At 41.4% G+C, this 19727-nt stretch overlaps 1 protein-coding gene across 2 annotated transcripts in view; it reads right to left on the minus strand.

Moving 5' to 3' along the window:
- The window catches only part of LOC146003749 (pyrokinin-1 receptor-like), a 359130-nt gene extending 339731 nt beyond the window's left edge, over nucleotides 1–19399 (minus strand). For both annotated transcript variants that reach the window (XR_014443856.1, XM_083142153.1), the window contains exon 1: nucleotides 18162–19399. Coding sequence is in view for 1 of the 2 variants with exons in the window: in XM_083142153.1 (XP_082998279.1) it covers nucleotides 18162–18930 (769 nt within the window). In the remaining variant the exon portion in view is untranslated. The remainder of the gene's footprint in view (nucleotides 1–18161) is intronic.
- Nucleotides 19400–19727: the final 328 nt, after the last annotated feature.

The following is a 19727-nucleotide window of genomic DNA, read 5'->3' on the forward strand; positions in this document are numbered from 1 at the left end:
GTAATTATATTGATATGAGCCAGCCGTTTTGTTACTACTTTCTATAAATTATTGTGGGTCTTTGAAAAGGGGGTATTTTTATAAAATAGGGGTATTCTGAACAGTTTACATAGTCACATTGAAATTGAAGTGGGGAGCTAGAGAATGCTCTTCCACAGCATAGATTTTTTCCCCAGGTTTCGGATCTTCCTTATATTTTTGGGTTTTTAGTCAGAGACCCCTAGTTCGATCCCCGGTAAAGGCACATTACCAGTGGTTTTCATTCTACTTTGAGCAGTTGGTTCAGTTCGGAGTTTCCCCAGGTTTTATAAAGGGTGTCTCAGAAATATTTTCGTTTTTGAATCCGCCCTCTGGGGCAATTCGCACATTACGGAGAAATCAGATAGATCGCAAACGCTTGGCAACATTGATAATATTTAGTTGCCATGGAGCGCTTTACGGGGCAGCAACGTACTTTTTGTGTTCATGCGTTTTATAAAAATAATGATTCCTATGTTGTTGTGTGTCGTTTGTACCGGCATCATTATAACATGGCAGGAATGAGAGACGTCCCAAGCACACTGGAAGCACTATGACGAGTAAACCGCCGGGACGTCCAAGGTCAACAAGATCGAACAGAAACGTTGACCGTGTGCGCCAGTCTGTTAGTGAGGATCCTCGCCAATCTGCAACTTCTGAGCGTTACTGCCAAATGATTAGGACATTTTTAACTCCTGCAATTCAGAACCATGATGGCTACAACAGAAACACGTTTTCTCACCAATGATTCACTGAATCTTCTTCATCAGTCGCAGAGGTCACATTAACTGGCCACCTAGAAGTCCCGATTTGACACCAGCAGATTTTTTCTTATGGGGTTACCTTAAGAGTAAGGTATACACCCAAATGCTACAAAATTTGAGATAATTGAAGCAAAGAATTACAGACGAAATCAATGTTATTCCTCGTGCAATGATTCGGCGAGTGATGGAAAACTTTTAGTTCAATAATAATTGATTGTGAAAACATGAACGGTCACTATTTGTCCAATACTCTTTTCCACAAATAAAAATGTAATGTTTAAACTTTCTTTTAGTAATAAATTTAGCATTATACAAAAAAATTAAGTATTTATTTTAATAGTTTTAAAAACGAAAATATTTCTGAGACACCCTATATTTTCAAAACAATAGTTTCCACTGTATTCCCACTATTAACGGTATTTTTAAAAATATTTATCATTAATATTCTGTCTTATAGTAACCTCAATGTGAGAAAATGACCTATTAGCATGCAACGGAAATCGTATTTTTTTAGAATCAAAAATAACTATACCTTAATTAATATATTTTCTTCTATTCTTGTTAGTAAACCAATTAAATTCTCTTTTATTAAATGAGGTATAATATTTGAAAGGTTACCACTTGTAATTAGGTAACGTTAAAAATAATATTATCTACTTTATCCTCTTGTAAATATGAGCATGGTATCGAAAACTTTTATGATGTGCTATTTCTTTCGGGGAAGGGGACATGAGCTGCAAGATGCATTGTGTGGGCTACTTTAAAGGGGCAGAACAATTCTGCTTTTACGCGGTATTAATAGACCCACTCTGTAATGATCTGGTACAGTGCCGGTGTGGGATAAACTATCTTTAGGGACTCCAACATATGGGTAATTTTTAATTTGCTTATTAAAATTTGTATTAGTGTTTCAATGCTGTTCTTCGCACACTTCGAAGTCTACAGGGTGTCCCAGGTAATCAAAGTTCTGATTTAATTTGTTCGGTTATATTTTTGTGGTCACCCTGTATGTAAAGTATGTTCAGTAAAACCTCGTTAATCCGGACTAATGGGGGGGATAAGTTGACCGGTTTAACGAAAGTCCGGATTAACTGAAATAACCTAAAGGAACAGTAGAAAGTGAATTAAAACTCCGTTTATAGCAACAAAACACGTTTATGATGGTGTACTTAAAGGGCATAGGCCTAAATGCACTATACAGTACAGTACAAAGTCTGCGGAAACAGAATTTCATCAGAGGTTGAGTTCTAGCCACATTTAAAACCTTGCATTATGCTTCTCCCCCCCCCCCCACGTTTCGGCTTAGCGGGGACCGGATTAACGAGGTTTTACTGTATTTACATGGTGGCACTTTTCAAGTTTTTACTTACACCGTTTCTGGTTAGATCCCAAATAAAATCTTTTTTTTAAAAAAAAATCTAGATGACAAGGCTCGTCATGGTTCACTCACATTCTCGATAGAGAAGATTTCGGATTCCAAGTCCTGTCATGAGCATATACTACGTTCTATTTATATATATATATAATGGAATTGCACTGAAACATAAGTTGTTTCAATCCTTTGAACACCACGTTGCGGGAAACACATTGAATAAACATTGTGATGGACATTTTGCAGTTGGCGTATTATTGGAGCCCAACAATACTTTCTGAACACCCGGTACTGAAACTATCGTTTTTCAGAAACCATTGCAAAAATTACAGTTTCTTTTTCTAGAAATATTCGTGCTCAGAAATCGTTTCTTCATAAATCGTGATTCCTCAATTATGTACAAAAGTTATTGGCGTTACAAAGTTTTCAGTTGATGTCAACAACGTGTGGTTTTTCCAAGAGATGCAACCAACTTTTTGCTCCTGTTCTTCAATGGAATTACCCAAGCCCAAGAGAAGTCCCACGGTCCCTCTGATTCATTCCCTCTGTCGCCTATCTTGATTGTTTCGTAATTTCTTCTCGCGACCTTCACCCATTGTTAGAAGTTTTGTTTCTTTTCTTTTTACGTTGATGAAGAAGCACAGGATCCAACAGCCATTTTGTTTAAAGCTGATACAACTAGAACTTTCATTTACTCTTTGTGTGACGCTTGAAACTTTGTTATGAAATCCTGAAAAGTGGAATTCCATTATTGGAATTATCATATCCATCTTTGCTACTAGACACTATGCTGTGAGAAAACTCCATTCTGCAATCGTATTTCTATTGTGGGTCGTCAAGTCACATTTCATGATTTTTACCCATATCTGCTCTCTGGGTCTAAGGCGTCGTCACAAGGGGGACAAGAATGGGGTCTGGCCTACAGTGTACACAGACAGTCAGAATCTTTTATTAGAAAGAGAGTGGCACACACAGGAAGAATAAAGAGAGAAACAGATAGGAAATGTGAGAGACATGAGAGGAACTAGGGGTAGGAAGAAATAGAGAATGAAGAAAAGAGAGAAAAATGAAATGAAAAAGATAAAGAAAGAAATGAAAGAAAGACAGCTGGATGCAGATAGAGAAAAGGAAGATAAGACTGAGAGAGACATAAGGAGATAAAGAAGGATGGAACAGAAAGCGGTAGAGAAACAGAGGGAGAAGCAAATAAAGAATGGGAAAAGCAGTAGGATAGAAGTAAAGAAAGAAAGAAATAGAGACTCAATTAAAGAAATCAGGAGAAAAATGGTGGAAGAATCGAATAGAGAAATGAGGAGAAATAATAGACGAATGATATAGATAGGAAATACATAGGGGTAAATGAACAGAGTAAGAATCAAATAAAGAAATACGGAGAAATAGTGAAGGGAGAAGGAGACAGGGAAAGAAAGGAAGAGATAGATGAACATAGTAAGAATGAAAGAAACGGGGATAAATGGAAGACAGAGAGAGAGGCAGTGAAGGGATGAAAGAGCTTGAGAAACAGACGGAGAATCAAAGTCAAGGAGAGATAAAGAACCAAAAAATAGAGCGAAAGAAATGGAAAGACAGACATAAAGGACAGGGGACGAAAGTAATGAAGAAAAAGAGAGTTTTTCAGAATTAGGAGCCGTGATCACCGAAGCCCCTCTGAGCACATCTCTACCGACGGAGCTGTGCTGGACACAACACCATCACTACCTTTTTTGTATTTATTTATCTATTTCGTCTTCTTTTACATGGCGAAGTTAAGGCTGTGGAGCCTTTTCTTCCACTTGATCATATTTACAAAAAAAATTGAATTTGAAATATTGAAAAAATAAATAAAGAAAAAAATATATAAAAATTACAGAGAAATAAAAAATACAAAGAAAAAATGCATATAAGAATGGTAATCTAACCTATAGATACGGCCACTCACACTCACACATACATATTTTTGCCCTTACACACGTACAAGCAAATACATAACATTACACTTACTTAAGCACAGTCCAAAACGGAACACTTTGATGATAATTCATCTTAACTATTACGTTAAATCATTTTTGTGCCTTAAGTCCTTCTATCATTCTCTGCACCCGCCACTTTATTAGGGAAGTCAAACATTTAATTTTCATTATATAATATGTGTAACTTTAACAATTTTTTGAACGTCACAATTGAGGATGAGACATGAATTTCAGGTGGTAACTTGTTCCAAAGGCCTGCTGAGGTAACAGTAAAAGAATTTGCATAAAAGTTGGATTTGTGGAGTGGAATGGAGAGCAAAGACCTTTCGCGCGATCTGGTGTTGCGGCTGTGGAAGTCGGAAAGATGTTGAAATCGGTTATAGAGATATTGCGGGTCTTTTATTTGGAGGATTTTGTACAGTAAAATTAACTTATGAAAATTACGTTTATCCCTTAATTTGAGCCACTCGACCTTCGCAAAGTACGATGTCAAATGCTCTGAATATTTTAGATCGAAAACGAAACGAATGCAGGCATTTTGGATTCGCTGCAGTCGTTTAGCTTGCTCGTGATTGACATCCAAGAAAGCAATGTTGCAATAGTCAACAATGGGAAATACAAGAGACTGGACCAGTTTAATTTTTATGCGTTCAGGGAGGAAGTTTTTGAGCCGATAGAGTGAATGCAATGCACCGAAAGCTCTTCTAGATACAGAGTTAACTTGCTCTTCCCAGGTGAGATGCTGGTTGAGTATCACACCCAGATTCTTAACAGTAGTGGAGAAGGGTAGATGAATATAATTTACGTTGAGTCTAGGGAGGCTAGATTTATCTATTTTGCTCAAAATTCTACGGGAACCTACAAGAATACACTGGGTTTTAGTCGGGTTTAAATGTAAGCCATGGTGTGCAGACCAAGTACTTATTTGTTCAAGGTCATTGTTTACAATTTCTATTGCATGCAGTATTTCTTGCGGGGGGAAAGAGAAATATAACTGAAAATCGTCGGCATAGATATGGTATTTACAGCAGTTAAGCACCGTCGGGAGGTCGTTTATATACAGAGCAAATAAGAGGGGGCCGAGTACAGTGCCTTGAGGGACACCACATAATGTTTTTCCACGAAGAGTTTTCATATAGGTCAAGGACACATTGTTAAAGTTATTTTGATAGGAGCAGAACCAATTAACCACGGAGTCGGAAAAATTGAATAACGATGATAATTTAGCGAGTAGAATTTCATGATCAATGGTTTGAAAAGCTTTTGTGAAGTCTTGAAGTACCAGAATCGTTAGCCTCATGTCATCGGTTACGTTGACAAGGACCGTGCAAATGCTGTGGTTACTTCGAAAGCCAGACTGAAGAGGATCTATTAAGTTCTTTCGCTAAAGAAAGTCCCGGGTTTGATCGCTAACGAGATGCTCTAGGGCTTTAGACAAAGCTGAGAGGATACTGATTGGTCGGTAATCGTTGACGTTCATTATGTTGTTTGGTTTAGGTATAGGGCGTACCAGGGCGAGTTTCCAAGGCGAATTAAATAAAAAATGAAAATATGAGTGATAGGAGCAAGTACGTGGTAGAGAATTTTTTTAATCATGAGGATAGAAATTTCATCTACTCCTACGGCGGATGACTTTATCTTCTGTAACGATTTTCCGACTTGTTCTGGCGAAAAATAAGGGAAACAAAATTTTGGAGCAGTTGTGGAGCGTGTTTCAATGTTACGATCAGAAGATCACAAAAGTGATCGTTCAATACTTCCGGTGGAAATTTATTAATGGATTCGTGGTTTCTCCGTTTCCCAACTCCCAGTATTTTCAATTTTTTCCAGAGGACGTCAGGTTTGCTTTCGTAGGTTAGTAGTTCAGACGCCGAATCGGCGCTTTGATTTTCGTACTTCCTGGGTGCAACGGTTCCTCAGGATTCTGTAATTTTCAAAGATGGATGTGTTATGATCACCGACCTTGATCGCCTTCCTATATTTGGTGTACGCTTTGTCACGCATCGCCATAAGCCGGCGCAACTCGTCCGTCAGCCAGGAGGCAGGGGGACGCGAAACACGCTTCTTCCTGACTGGAGCATGTTTATCGTACAATTGGAGGATAAAGGTATTTAACAATACAACTTGCTCATCCACCGTAGGTAACGTACTGATTAAATGCCATGGTACAAGGGCAGGCCTTCATTTAGGCGGGCTTCGTTAATGTTTTTGAAGTCTCTATATGAAACTTGTACTAGTGTCCAAAATTAAAGCAACAAACAGAAATCCTTTCCTCGTGTGATTTTTTTTTGTTGACAAATTTGCCAAAAGGGGTATCCAATTCTTGTGTATTACTATTGTCTTAGACTGTTACTGAAATTCCGGTGTGGAGACTGAGAATTAATTTTTTGGAGGAGGCAATAACCACTCTTCAATACTAACAGTAAGTCTAAAATTGGCAAGGAGATTTTGGTGGGAGGATTGAGAATGAAATTTAAAGGGGGAGATAGAAAGCTCTTGATAAAGTGTTAAATCTTAGATTGTCAAGGGATTTCTGTAGTGGAGAGAGAGTTCGAACATTACATTTTGGAGATTGTATTTAGCGATAAGGCATCCACACGTTTTCGACCCCGAATGTGCCAACGGAAAAGCTGGAAAAGGAAAAGACTAAATATCTCGGGATCTTAAGAAAATATTGACACCCCATTAAATAAATATTCTTCATAGCCTGCAAAGAAATGGATGTAACAATTTTCTGGCTCGCTTCGCTCGTATTAATTTGTTGCTACGATGCGTGTTTGGCGCTTTAATGAGATGAATATGAAATTTTTATACTAAAGCTGCGTTACAAGACAAGCGATATTCTCGATTGATTGATTGATTGATTTTGTGTTTTAAGTCCACTTTATGCACTCTAAGGCTACCCGGGACCGAACCCACAGTTTAAAGTGTGATCCACGTGATATTCTCGATTATGATGAACGATTTTAGGGGTGGTCTTGAGTGATGGCACCCCTGTTTAGGGAGGAGGGGCAGATCAATTATAATGTTCAGTAAAGCTAAGAAAAATTAACTTTCGGTAGACACGCTGTCGTATATAAATATTTTGTGGGGATTACGATATGATTTAAGGGCGCGAATGATTGATTTGGGGGAAACGCATGACATGATTTTGGGGGGGGATGCGCCATTAGCCTTGTGGGGGGATGGGCACCCCTAAATCCTGGCACATTAAGGTTAGTTTATTTTCTATCTTAAACCAGTTGCCTATGACATCATAAATATTACGAGTACTATCACCTGATCGTATTATGTGGTCAAATGGACACACGGGAAAGAATTTCCGTTTGTTGCTTTAATTTTGGACATTAGTATATTTAGGAACGCGAAGATAATAGGACACGTAAATTAAATCGTGGTAGGAAATTCCAGGCACTAGTTATTTGGCCATGGCGCGTTCCATGATTTTCGTCCAAAACCAAGATGACGTCAAGCCATGAGTCGGAAGTGGTTGTGTGGTGGGTTGGATTTAAATGGCATATGGAGAGATTTAAAGCAGAGAACGTATCACGAAATTCTGTAACCTTTTCATTTTTGCTACATAAGTCGGTATTCACATATCCCAGAACGATCGTGTGTGAATATTCATCTTTTTCAGTATCCAGCTCATTTTTCGACGCACTAAAAGCGATAAGCTTCGGGCATACATTCCTGGGTGAACATTTTAGACCCTCCCTCGAACCGCAAATAAGGGCTGTAGAGTTACAAAACCATTGCTGTGGCGACGAAATATCGTGGTATTAAATCTCGACAATGCCCATGGCATCTCGCGTGGCCGAGCGGACGGGTATTATGTGGAGGGTATTGCGAAATCAATGAAAAGGCCTCGGGCTTCCACGTGTCGCAGGAATTTCTTAATGGAAGCTGGACCTGGAGAAAGAACGAACGGCCTTCCAATCAAGTAAAAACAGAGCAAAGGCGTCTCGAGTTCTAGCTCACTGTGAAGAAGTCTTACCTTATCTTCATTTCCACAAAGAGCTACAAGAGAAATTTTTGATCACCAGTAAACATTTCTTTAAGATGACGTTATAGCAGCTAGGAGCGTAAGAGAAAAATGAAGCGTAATTTTCAGTCAGAAAAATAGGAAGAATAGCTGAGTAAAAGAGAATGAAGAATAGAGAAAGACAGGAAAAGAGAGAAACACAGAGAGAGAGAAGAATGCACAAAAAGATAGAGAGACAGGAAATAGAGGAAGAGGCAGAAAAAAGACATACAAAGAGAAAAATGAAAGACATTGACAGAAAAGAGAGAAGTGGCAGGGAAAGACAGAAAAGGAAACAGAAGGGGTGATACAGAAAAAAATAGTAGCATAAAAAGAGGCAGGTGAATAGATAGAGGAAAGCAGAAAATGAAAGAAAGAGACAGAAAAGGTGAGTGAAGTACAGTAAAGGAAAGAAAGAGAGAGAATGGCAAAAAGAAAGGAGACAGAAAGAGGCAGAGAAGATGAAAAAGAGAGAAGTGTAGACAATGGGAGAGATAAGGGGAGAAAAGAGGGAACAGAACAGAGGAAGAGTGCCTCCCGATGGCATAGTGGTAATGTCGTCGCCTTGTAATCAAGGGGTCCCGGGTTCGATACCCGGTGAAGGCACATTGCACGGTGGTTCGGATCCCACTTTAAACTGTAGGTCTAGTCCCGATTAGCCTATATGTGCATAAATTGGACTTAAAACAACAATTCAATCAGTCAAAACAGAGGAAGACAAAGCGAGGGAGTGAGATAGGACAGAAATGAGATACAGATAAATAAAGATAAATAAATAGAGAAAAATTAAAATATAGGAAGATATAGCGAGGATAGAGAGAATGAAGAGGAAGTGATAAAGAAACAGAGAGAAATGGAACGAAAAAGGAAAGCTAAGGAATGAACGACACCAAGAGGAAGAGGAAACAGAAATAGAGAAAAATGTGGCAGGAGCGGTAAAGAACAAAAAACGGAAGAGATATGGAGTAAGGAAGAAACAACGAAAGAGAGAGAGAACATCATCACATCTCACGACCACAGTGCAGCATCATTGAAACAGGATTGCAGCGTTACCCATCGTTACGACGCCAATCCATCGCCCTACCTTGGGCTTCTGTCTGATGGCGGTGACATATCCGCTGAGAAGATCCGAGGGGAATCACGTCTTATTTTGTGCAGGTTGACATTAACGATTCGTGTTCCCGCCACCTCCCTTAATCTCAACTATTCATCAAGTCAGTACAGCATGTTCTACTTTGAGATGGTTTCCGCTCTTCTGAACCAACGCTTTAATGTTGCACTGGGACATTTTCATGTCGCTTCAAGGCATGTCAGTCAGTCACTTTTTGAAGGGACTTATCACTTCAGCGATGTCACGCATGACTAGTTACTCATGTGTGTCGGGAAATGGTTAACGTACATGAGTAAGGAAAGTGAGAAAGAGATTGGCCTAACAGAGACAGGTAAGTGAAAAACATAAGGAGACACAGAAGAAAACACAAAGAGAATGGGAGAGAAGCACAGAGAAAGAGAGAGGGGCATAAAGATAGAGAAAGACAAAAGGGACAGAGAGAAATTGTAAGAGAAACAGAGTGAAAAAACAGGGGTCTCACTTATCGCACAACACTTGAGCAACCTTCAGTTCTGACGTCACGGGAGAGAGCTGAGACCAAGAAAACAAACGATAGGGAAAGAAAATAGAGCGGGCAAGAAACATAGAGATGGAGTGAAAGAAAGACACACACGCAGACAGACAGAGAGAGAAAGCCAAAAAGACAGAGATGAAGAGAGAAAGGAAACAAGGAGATTGATTGATTGATTTGGTGTTTTAAGTCCACTTTATACACAGTAAGGCGAATCGGGACTGGACCTACAGTTTAAAGTGGGATCCGAACTACCGGATATCGATCCCGGGACCACTTGAATACAAGGCGAGGTCGCTTGTACCAACGCCATCGGAGAAGCCAGGAAACAAGGAGAGAGAGAGAGAGAGAATTTCTGAAAGACAAATGACAGAGAACAAGACGGATAGAGAGGGAGAGAGAAACAAATAATATGAGACAGAGACAAAGAGAAAAAGAGAACAGAGAAAGAGAATGCGAAAGAGATAGAGTGAAGGTGTGTGTGTGTGTGTGATAGAAAAACAGTAAGAGAAAAATATGGGGAGACACGAACAAAAATAGTGCAAGAGGTAGAAAGAGAAAGAGGATTGAGGCGGAAAGAACACACGCAGAGAGAGAGAAAGAAGAAAAAAGAAAGTAAAGAGAGAGAAAATCAGAATGAGAAAGACAAGGAGAGTTACAAAGATAAGGAGACAGAGAGAAAAACAGAGAAACGAAGTACAGAAAGAGAAATAGAGAGACACACACACACACATTATATATATCTGAGAGACAGGGAACTAGCGCCACTCTGATCAATGACCTGAAATTAATTATTTTTTCTTTTTTTGCATAAAAATGCAAGAACGAAACAATGTGCTAATTTATATCCAGTGGCGAGTTCAAAATTCCTTCTACGGAAGAGAAGAAATTGCTCATAATTCACGCAGCGCTCTCATGGGTCAAGGACGTGTAGGTTTTTCTTCGTTTTTTTGTTAAAATTATATAAAAAAGGTTAATTTTTTCTAGGCGCTCGACTCCGAACGAATAGTGTACTTCACACTGTGAAGGGACTGACTCAGGTCGATCTGAAACCGTTCTATAGTGGTGGTAAGCGCAGTTGCCTTGCAACCAAATGGTCCCTGGTTCGATTTTCACTGCGGACAGCTTGTGGGTAGATAGCACGTTGTACTATGTCTCTATCTCTGGGACAAGGCTGCGCATAGCGGCAGAGAAGAGATGGAAATCGAGTGGGCAGAGCGAAGCAGTACACGCTGATGCGAAGGCTGGTATCTGCAGCAGTGGCGACTCTTGACTTTTTCGGAGTGTAGGAAGAAGTTATGGTAAACCGAGGAAGGTTTGAAAAATGACTGCAGCTAACATTCAAAATGCAAAGGATAGTACAAGAGATACGTGTGAATGTAATTGAACGCATTTAAGGAAGAAAGGAAAAAATGAGAGAAATCTCTCTCTCCCTCTCTCTCTCTCTGGAAAAAAGAAAGTTAAGTTCATGTGGCATAATTCAGAGTAAACTTTACAAGAGAAGCAACATAATACATTAGATCCTCTTAAGCAAAATTATTTGGGGGCTCTGCCTCCACATCGTTAACATTGGGGGGCTCGAGCCCCCCCAAAGCCCATGGAGTCGGCGCCTATGCACTATTCCCTCTCTAGTAATGTTCACGTATGTTTTGTTTCCAGTAAGAATACATTTGTCCCATGTCAGTTTGTTCTTACAACATTTTCAACATTATACAGTCCGTCACAAAACTATAGCAACACTCTTAAACATTCCATGTTTATAGTGATTTATTAATAACAATAACCCATCCTCGACAGCCCCATCTCCCGACTGTCAGTCTCCCTCCTCCCACAGTGCTACCTAGAGGTGTGGAGATTTTCAACCGTTAATGGGGTGCCGTGGGGTCAGCACGTCGAACCCTCAGCCGTTACAGGATATATCCGAGGCCAGGTTACGCTACTCACTCGTAGGTTCCCAATTTCCTCACGATGGTGGTTTCCCACCGGTCCTATACACAGGACGAAAACCTAGAGACTTAACCAAGGCAGACTCGAACCCATTCCTTGAATTCCGGGAATTGTGCGTGAATTTTTGGCTCCGGGAATTATGAGTGAATTCTACGTGAATTTTTCTCCGTAGATGTGAAAATTTGCAACTTTCATTAATCCAAAACCCATTCAATTTATATATATTATTTAATGCAATGAGGCAAGTTTTTTCCCCAGTTCAGCTTTTCTTTTAATCGAGGTAGGAAAATAAAAGAAAGCGGCGTGGATAATGTCCTTTGCACTATCTATCTGACAGACGGAAGATTATTGCAAGATAAGGTAGCTCGAAGTTGATTAGGTAAATTTCGGTTTGAAGTTATTTTATAATTAAAATTTTTCGTAGATTAGTATATTCCATAACATTTGGAACTTGTGTTCGTAGATGAAATTCGAGTTTGAGTATGTGAAATGGCAATATTCCGTTTAATTGAATTAGAATTTCTGGATAAACTTGAATTGCACATACCCTTTATGTTGTTAATATATCTGTGTGTTGGGGGGAGGGAAGTGGAGAACACATCTACTTGTACATTTCAATTTTAGGAAAGTTCGCCTTGAAAACCTGGAATTATACATGAATTTTTTCAATGCCTTAGAGTGGCCACCCTGTAATTTTTATCCCCCCGTATGCGACCTTGGCTCCACCCTTGCTGTGGTCCGGTTCACAAGCTCAGAACAAAAAAGAAACCGTTTTCTATATCGTCCAGTTGCCGGAAGATCACATAATTCATAGCAGAGCACAAATGCAGTGGTGCTATTTTCTTTGTGACGGACTGTAATTCCCGTCCAATAGGAACGACGTAAAGGTTGCGAGACGTAGATGAGCAGAAAAAAATATTTTAAATCATTATTTTTCTCGCTAAATGTTACAGGAGAAGGTCTAAATATGGGCGAAGGTTTAAATATGGGTTTTGGAGTTATCAGCGCTCCCGGGTGCTGCAGCCTGGCAGAGGCTATGGGAACTGGTTATCAGTCAAGGACAAAGATTGCAGCGCCAATTCGCAAGGGAAAGTGGTGGTTAGTTTCGGCCTTGGATGCTGTTATAGAATTGCGACCTCCAAAACCTTTTTGCAGGTATGTTTTAACTCGGCGGTATAGGTTATGATATTAGCGATACATAAAACAAATGTGGGCTTTTATAATGCCATGATTTGTTTGTCAAATATGTACCACAGAGAGCGAAAATAAATTGAAGAAGAAAAATAGCGTGATGGTCTAAATATGGGCTACGACATGAGGTCTAATGCTGAGATCACATTTTCAACAAATATTTGGATGTTTTTCTTAATTTTGATTTTTCCCATTCCGCGTGATTTTCAAGACAACAGATTTTTCATAAATATGAATTTTATAATGTTTTAGCGATAAATGACTGTTTTTAAAATGTTAATTGCTTTTTGTGATATTGCCACTAGTAGCCCATATTTAGACCACAATTTTGAAATACATCGTTTTACCATTTTTTGGAAATTGCTTTTTTTATTAAAAAGATGGAGACCTTCTATACTTTAGCATGCTATTTCGTTTAAGTATATATTTCATAGATATGCATTTTAAAGGCAGGTGCTTGATATATTAATTTTTGTCCTCCGAAAATGACAACATAAAAAAGGGGGCCCATATTTAGACATTTTCTTCTATATAAAACAGAGCCAATGACAATTCACTTCGTCTAGACATTTATGGGCTCACATTTGTAAAGGTAAAGGTAAAGGTAAAGTGTTCCCCTGTGCATAGCACCACGCCATGAAGGCGTATAGGGGGTGTGGGCTCACATTTGGAAGAATATAATTTGAATGCCACCTAAAAGGGTGGAATACATTAATTTCGTGAAAATATAAGGTGAGAATAATAACTAATTGATTGATTTGCTTTATTTTACTTTGCTTTTCGGCCACTTTGGGCTAATCGCGAAGACGAGGATGAGCGATGAAACTGATGAAGGGACACTCACAAAGGATACCAATACCCAGACTGGGTTTCGAACCCGGGACCCTTGATGTCGTAGCGCGCTGTGTTACCACTCTGCCACGGAGGTTGTAGTTTTGTTACTCGGCGTGAATGACTAATGTCTACAAGAAATAGGAATAGGTTCATGTCCCTCACCCCCCCCCCCCCCAGGTTAAGTAGCACCGGATGATGATGATAATATGTATATATCTTCTCACTTTATAATGCAATGCTTTTGTGCGCCATGGAACAAGCTATATAATCCTTGGAATTACAAATTGCTTGGGAAGGGTCGAGAAATAAAAGTGCCGCCTCTTTCCCACACAACTTGAATAAGCTGTCATGGCGCTGTTGCTTGTGAGTACTTTTCCTCAAGCGATTCTACCCGCCAAGCGCGTCGAGTAGTGAAGAATGTCTTGAGTACTAGCCCTGCCCAGATCTGAGCGTCTTCTTCTGTCATTTATATCATTACCCGATGTCCCTTGCTTGCTTGCTTGATTGATTTGATGTTTAACTCCACACTTTATGCACAGTAAGGCCAATTGGGACTGGACCTACAGTTTAAAGTGAGATCCGAACAACTATGTGCCTACACCGGGTATCTTGATTACAGGCCGATGACGCTACCGACCTCTGTTGCGGAGACACCCTACGACGCCAGGTGTCCCGGGTTCGAATCCCAGCCTGGGCATGAATATTCTTTGTGAGTGTTGTTCATCAATTTCATCATATCGCCAATCAACACCATCGTTGGGATTAGCCAAAAGTGGCATACAAGCGACGCTAAGTAACAAATATCAAATCAAATTTATTTCCTCATCAGTCGTGCTCATCGTCGCGATTAGTCTAAGGAGATATACTGACCATTTGTTCAACTGGCGGCGGAAAAGCAACGAATATGTGATTCTTTCGGTTTCACTTTTGTGTCTCCAAAAGCCGAACGCTGCTCGCGGACGAAACAAGTGAGGGTCAGATGCACTGCAGGTTGGCAAATCTACTGCAAAAGCATATTTTTCGGCATATCTAGTATCGAAAACTTAAAATAACACAAAAACCTTTTCATAACAAGCGGGAAATGGTATCACAGAAACACGCGAAGGCAGAATTACGTTTGGCAACGTTGCTACAGGACAACCAATATTGCTCATCCAGCGTTCACTTCGCGACTGAGATTGCAACCCCACGGAAAATACATCCATAAAGACCATTGGTGGGCCTTCTCGATGGCTTAGTGGTAACGTATTTGCCTTGTATTCAAGGGTCCCGGGTTCGATACCTGGTGAAGACAAATGGCAAAGAGGTTCGGATCTCACTTTATTCTGTACACCCCTATTAGCCTTTGTGTGCATAAAGTTGGCTTAATCCAACAACCAAACAAACTAACAATACTATTGGCAGAAATCAATAGTCTTCAAGGTTAGCCGGCAGATGGGGTGGCGCGCGTGTCAAGTCTCCATACTTACAAGGTCATTCAAGGTTGACCGAGAGTTTTATATCTACAAAGTGTTCGAGAAGCACCAAACAATGTCAGCTCTTCAAAGTATTTAATCCCTGTGTGCTTCCATACAAGGATACCATAGTTGTGGACGCTACATGATTCCTTTGGCGTAGAAATAACTAGTCTGCTGCAGCCACTGCAGGATATATTTCTTGAGTGACTCGTCTGTCATGAATATCTTCCTTCCAAGATGCTCTCTAAGGGGCCCGAACCAATTATAATTACTGGAGGCTAGGTCCGGACTGTAAGGGGCATGAGGCAAAAGTTCCCAGCGCATTACGGACACAGTTGTCGCTGGTAAATTGGCCGTGTGGGTCCGGGCATTGTCATGGAGAAGACACCTCACTACTTCCCAAGTTTTCTTTTTAGATTGGCGTTGCATAAGACACCCTTAATCATTTGACAGTAGGCGAATACTGGGCACAAATTGTGACAACTATCTCCAAAATAATCCGTACATGTTCCAACCTGACGAGCGTGTCCATACAGTTCTCGTTCCTCGCCAAGCTGTTCATATTCGTACACTCTTGTCTGTGAAATCTTTGATAAGGCGGTTAATTTACACTGCCATGCAATTACACTGCAACAGCGTAACAAGCTAACGTACATTAGAATTTACAATGTCCTACCGTGAAACACAGGCTGTCCCTCAATTTACAAAACCGTATTTCATTATTAATTAATATTCCCTAAATATTATCATGCAGTACAACTGCAACATACCTATATTTCTAAAAACTGAAACATCAGAATTTCATTAATTAACGTAATACTTTAAGAACTGCCATGGGTATTTTTTTACGGTAGTTTGGAAATTGACGGTTTTATACCGTCATTTCTTGGCTCGATTTTTACGGTATAATTAATGTAATTTTAATACATCTCTACACATGAAAATATTCTAATTTAAATTTTCAACAACCGTTGCGTTCTGTTTTGTACTGTATAGTAAGCGAGGATTATATTTTAAGACAAAAATATTGAAAATACGGTAACTTATGACAGTGTGGAACGCTGAGAGTGTACGAGATTGTCTGTGAGAGGGTTTTCGCCTCTTTGCAAGTTCAAAGGCGTCTTGACTCTCAAAGAAGTCAACGTGAAAACCCGTTAACCTTACTTTTCTAAAATTCAAATCCAATTCAAATCTGGGTCGAGTGAGAAGTGTACCATTTCCCTTCCCATCTTCTCCAAGGCAGGTTTGAACCACCAGGTTTTCCTAGGATACACTCGTGGTCGGCGCATCGAACCCCATCACCAGTGCCGGCCACCGTGGCGGAGTGATTAGCACATCGCGCTACGACGACAGAGGTCCCGGGTTCGAATCCCGGCCTGGGCATGGATGTTTGTGAGTGTCCATTCATCACGTCATCACTCATCCCCATCTTCGCAAATTAGCCAAAAGTGGCACAAGAAGCGAAGTAAAATAAAGCAAATCCATCAACCAGTCACCAGTATTTTCTTGCTTTGCACACCAGAGTTCGCTACTTGTACTGGGATTACGTTAAACATTTGGCTACACCAATTTTCTGGCACTTTTAGCTGATAGTCACGATAAGGAAGAATGGTTGCCTTGCAAAAAAGTGGTCACGAGTTCGATGAAGGGGCATTGCAAGATGGTTCGAACCCCGCTTTAAACTGTAGGCCCAGTCCCGATTAGACTATATCGGGCGTAGTGGTAACGGCGTTTCATTGTAATCAAGAGCTTTCGTACTCCATCCCTTGTGGAGTCACATTACACAATATATCGGATCTCACTTTAAACTGTAGGCCCACTCCTGCTTGCCCTGAGCCGACTTGAAATAAACTTCGAGAATGAATGGTGAATTCATGAAACTGGTGGAGGGACAGGATTCAAACCTGAAACTTTCGATGGCGGGATCGGAATCTAATTTCCTCAAGGCACAAGAATATGTATATGTCAAAATATGTTCCTTATTACTTTATCAGGCATGCTACTGTTTTTACAACACATGTAGCCTATTACTTACTTTGAAATACCTCAGTTCGTAAGGTCTTCCGTTACCCTGATCTCGAGTAGATAAATGATACCGCTCCCGCCTTTGGATCCTTGGCGTGAGCTCCCAAGTTCCAGTGTTGAACCAGCATCGTGACAATTGAGGAGATACTTGACAGCAACAGTAGAGAGCTATGGTCGAGTTGGGAGATAACAGCGGCGATGCGACTCCAGACCTTAATCCGCCACGCTTCGAGAACCTAACCCTCAAAGGACTGTTGCTTCATCGAGTTTAGATTTCAATTCAGCTCCTTCTCATGTGATCTCCATAGTTAAATACCGTTCCCCGATCCGTTATAAACGAGCCCTCCCTGTGGCGAAGTCGGCTTGTAATCAAGGGGTCCCAGGTTCGATACCCGGTGGAGGCACAAAGTAGTTATTATCCCACGCTGAATTGTAGGTACAGTCTGTCAAGTTCGAAGACAGCAGCAGTGGCGAAGTGGTTAGCACAGCGCTCTAGGATCGCAGGCTTGGCCATGGGTGTTCTTTGTGGGTGTCCCTTCGTCAACTTCATCATACCATCACTCATCATCATCTTCCTGATTATTACGATGGACCCATCGGCATGACAATCGTGTTCTCAGATATTCTCTTCATTTTTTGGATTGATTGCTTTGGTTTTAATGTACTTCGCTTTTCTGCCATATTTTGGCTAATCGCGAAGATGAGGATGAGTGATGGTATGATGAAGTTGATGAAGGAACACTCGTCCCCGGACCGGGATTCGAAACCGGGACCCCCGCGTCGTAGCGCGCTGTGCTAACCACTCCACCGCGGAGGTAGGTTGGTTGATATTGATGACCTACGCCAATGTATGGCAAAGACAAGCGCGTCTTTGCAAAACACTCACGACAGTTCCCGACTGCAACACCACCATGCTAAGAAACGGACATAGCCTACTCACCTAGCATCTTGAGGACCCTCTTCGAAGACTGCGTCTGCTGTTGGCTGACATTGGACCGCTTCTTCTTCATCACATTGGTCCGCCGGAGCTTGAGGCCGATCAGGGCGTAGAGCACCGTGATGAGGGTCATGGGCGCCACGAAAAAGAGGAACGTCGACACTTCGAAGCTGTGCTCTATGATCACGTTCTTGATGGTGCACATGGCGTGTTGCGGGTCGGGCCTCTGGACCACACCGAACTGCAGCGCCTGCGGTATGGCGAACGACAGAGCCACCACCCAGATCATCAGAATGAGCTTTATAGCTCGCGAGAGTTTGGACATGGTGTGGGACAAGAATGGATGGCAGATCGCCACGTATCGCTCCACAGTGAATGCTGTGATGGTAAGCACAGTGGCGTTCGCGGACATCTCCGCTGCGAGGCCCCTGAGTATACAAAACGCTTCTCCGAAGATGTAAGGATACCTTGACCAGATAGAGTAGATCTCCTGGGGTAGTCCTGAAACCAAGAGCAGTAGATCCGACACTGCGAGACTGAACAGATAATAGTTGGTCGCAGTGTGCATGTGCTTGTTCTTCCTGATGACGATGCAAGTGACCACATTGCCGACGACCCCGGTGAAGAAGATGAGGGAGTATAGGATCGTTATCGGTATCACTATGTACAGCTGGTCCCTCTTGGGGCCCAGGTGGAACGCGGTGCGGTTCGGGTCCAGAAGGGACTCCGTCACCGGGTCCACGTCCGAAATTGTCGAACTGACGATCTCCATTGCTTGAACGCACTAAGGAAGCACCATCGCACCCAGCACAACACTCACCTCGTAACCAATAGATCCTTATCGACCACAAGAACAAGAGTAGCGACACATTGACACTTGTTCGCCGCACTTGTCAACCACACTGCCTCCTCAGCAGAAGATCCCAAGGCGGTGGCATCGAAACAGCTAGTCACAACTATTAGGCAACACAGAACCTGAACGGTGTTCTCATATCTTCACTATTTCCCGTCATTGCTACCATCAAATCCTTCTTGCCCCGCGGTGAACTTTTTACTCCCCAAAAAACACAAAACCTGTTCAGTAACTTGCGCGTACAGTTAAACACAAGGCATTTTGTTTATCCGTGTCTACCTGAGGCGCCAACAGCGGGATTTCCCGTAACCCTTACAGCGTAAAGATCGGTTGGCAAAAAACGTATCGTGAGGAACGCACTCAAAATGCTTCCAATCACCCGCGTGGCCGAAGTCGGAAACTTGTTTTGCGTCGTCCGCGACGGAAGAATACGCTTCCTCGCGAATATTGGAGTGCGGCGCGCATGCGTGGACGGTCGGATGTGCCCGCGCGAGTACAGAGGAGGCGAAGAAACTCTCCGGGTCAGTGTTGCCAAACGCACGTAAGTATCACTAACGTCAGTACGATTAGGCCGCATCTTCTCCTTTAATGTTGTTGCTATTTATCGTGGCTTTTCTGCCACAATTAGCTCATAGGACGATGAGGAAGCTGATGAAGGGTCGCTCACAAAGAACCATGCCAAAAGTGGCAGATAGGCGAAGTAAAATAAACTAAAT

Source organism: Lepisma saccharinum, chromosome 20 (genome assembly GCF_977018435.1).
Source record: "Lepisma saccharinum chromosome 20, izLepSacc3.1, whole genome shotgun sequence".
Lineage (NCBI taxonomy): Eukaryota > Metazoa > Arthropoda > Insecta > Zygentoma > Lepismatidae > Lepisma > Lepisma saccharinum.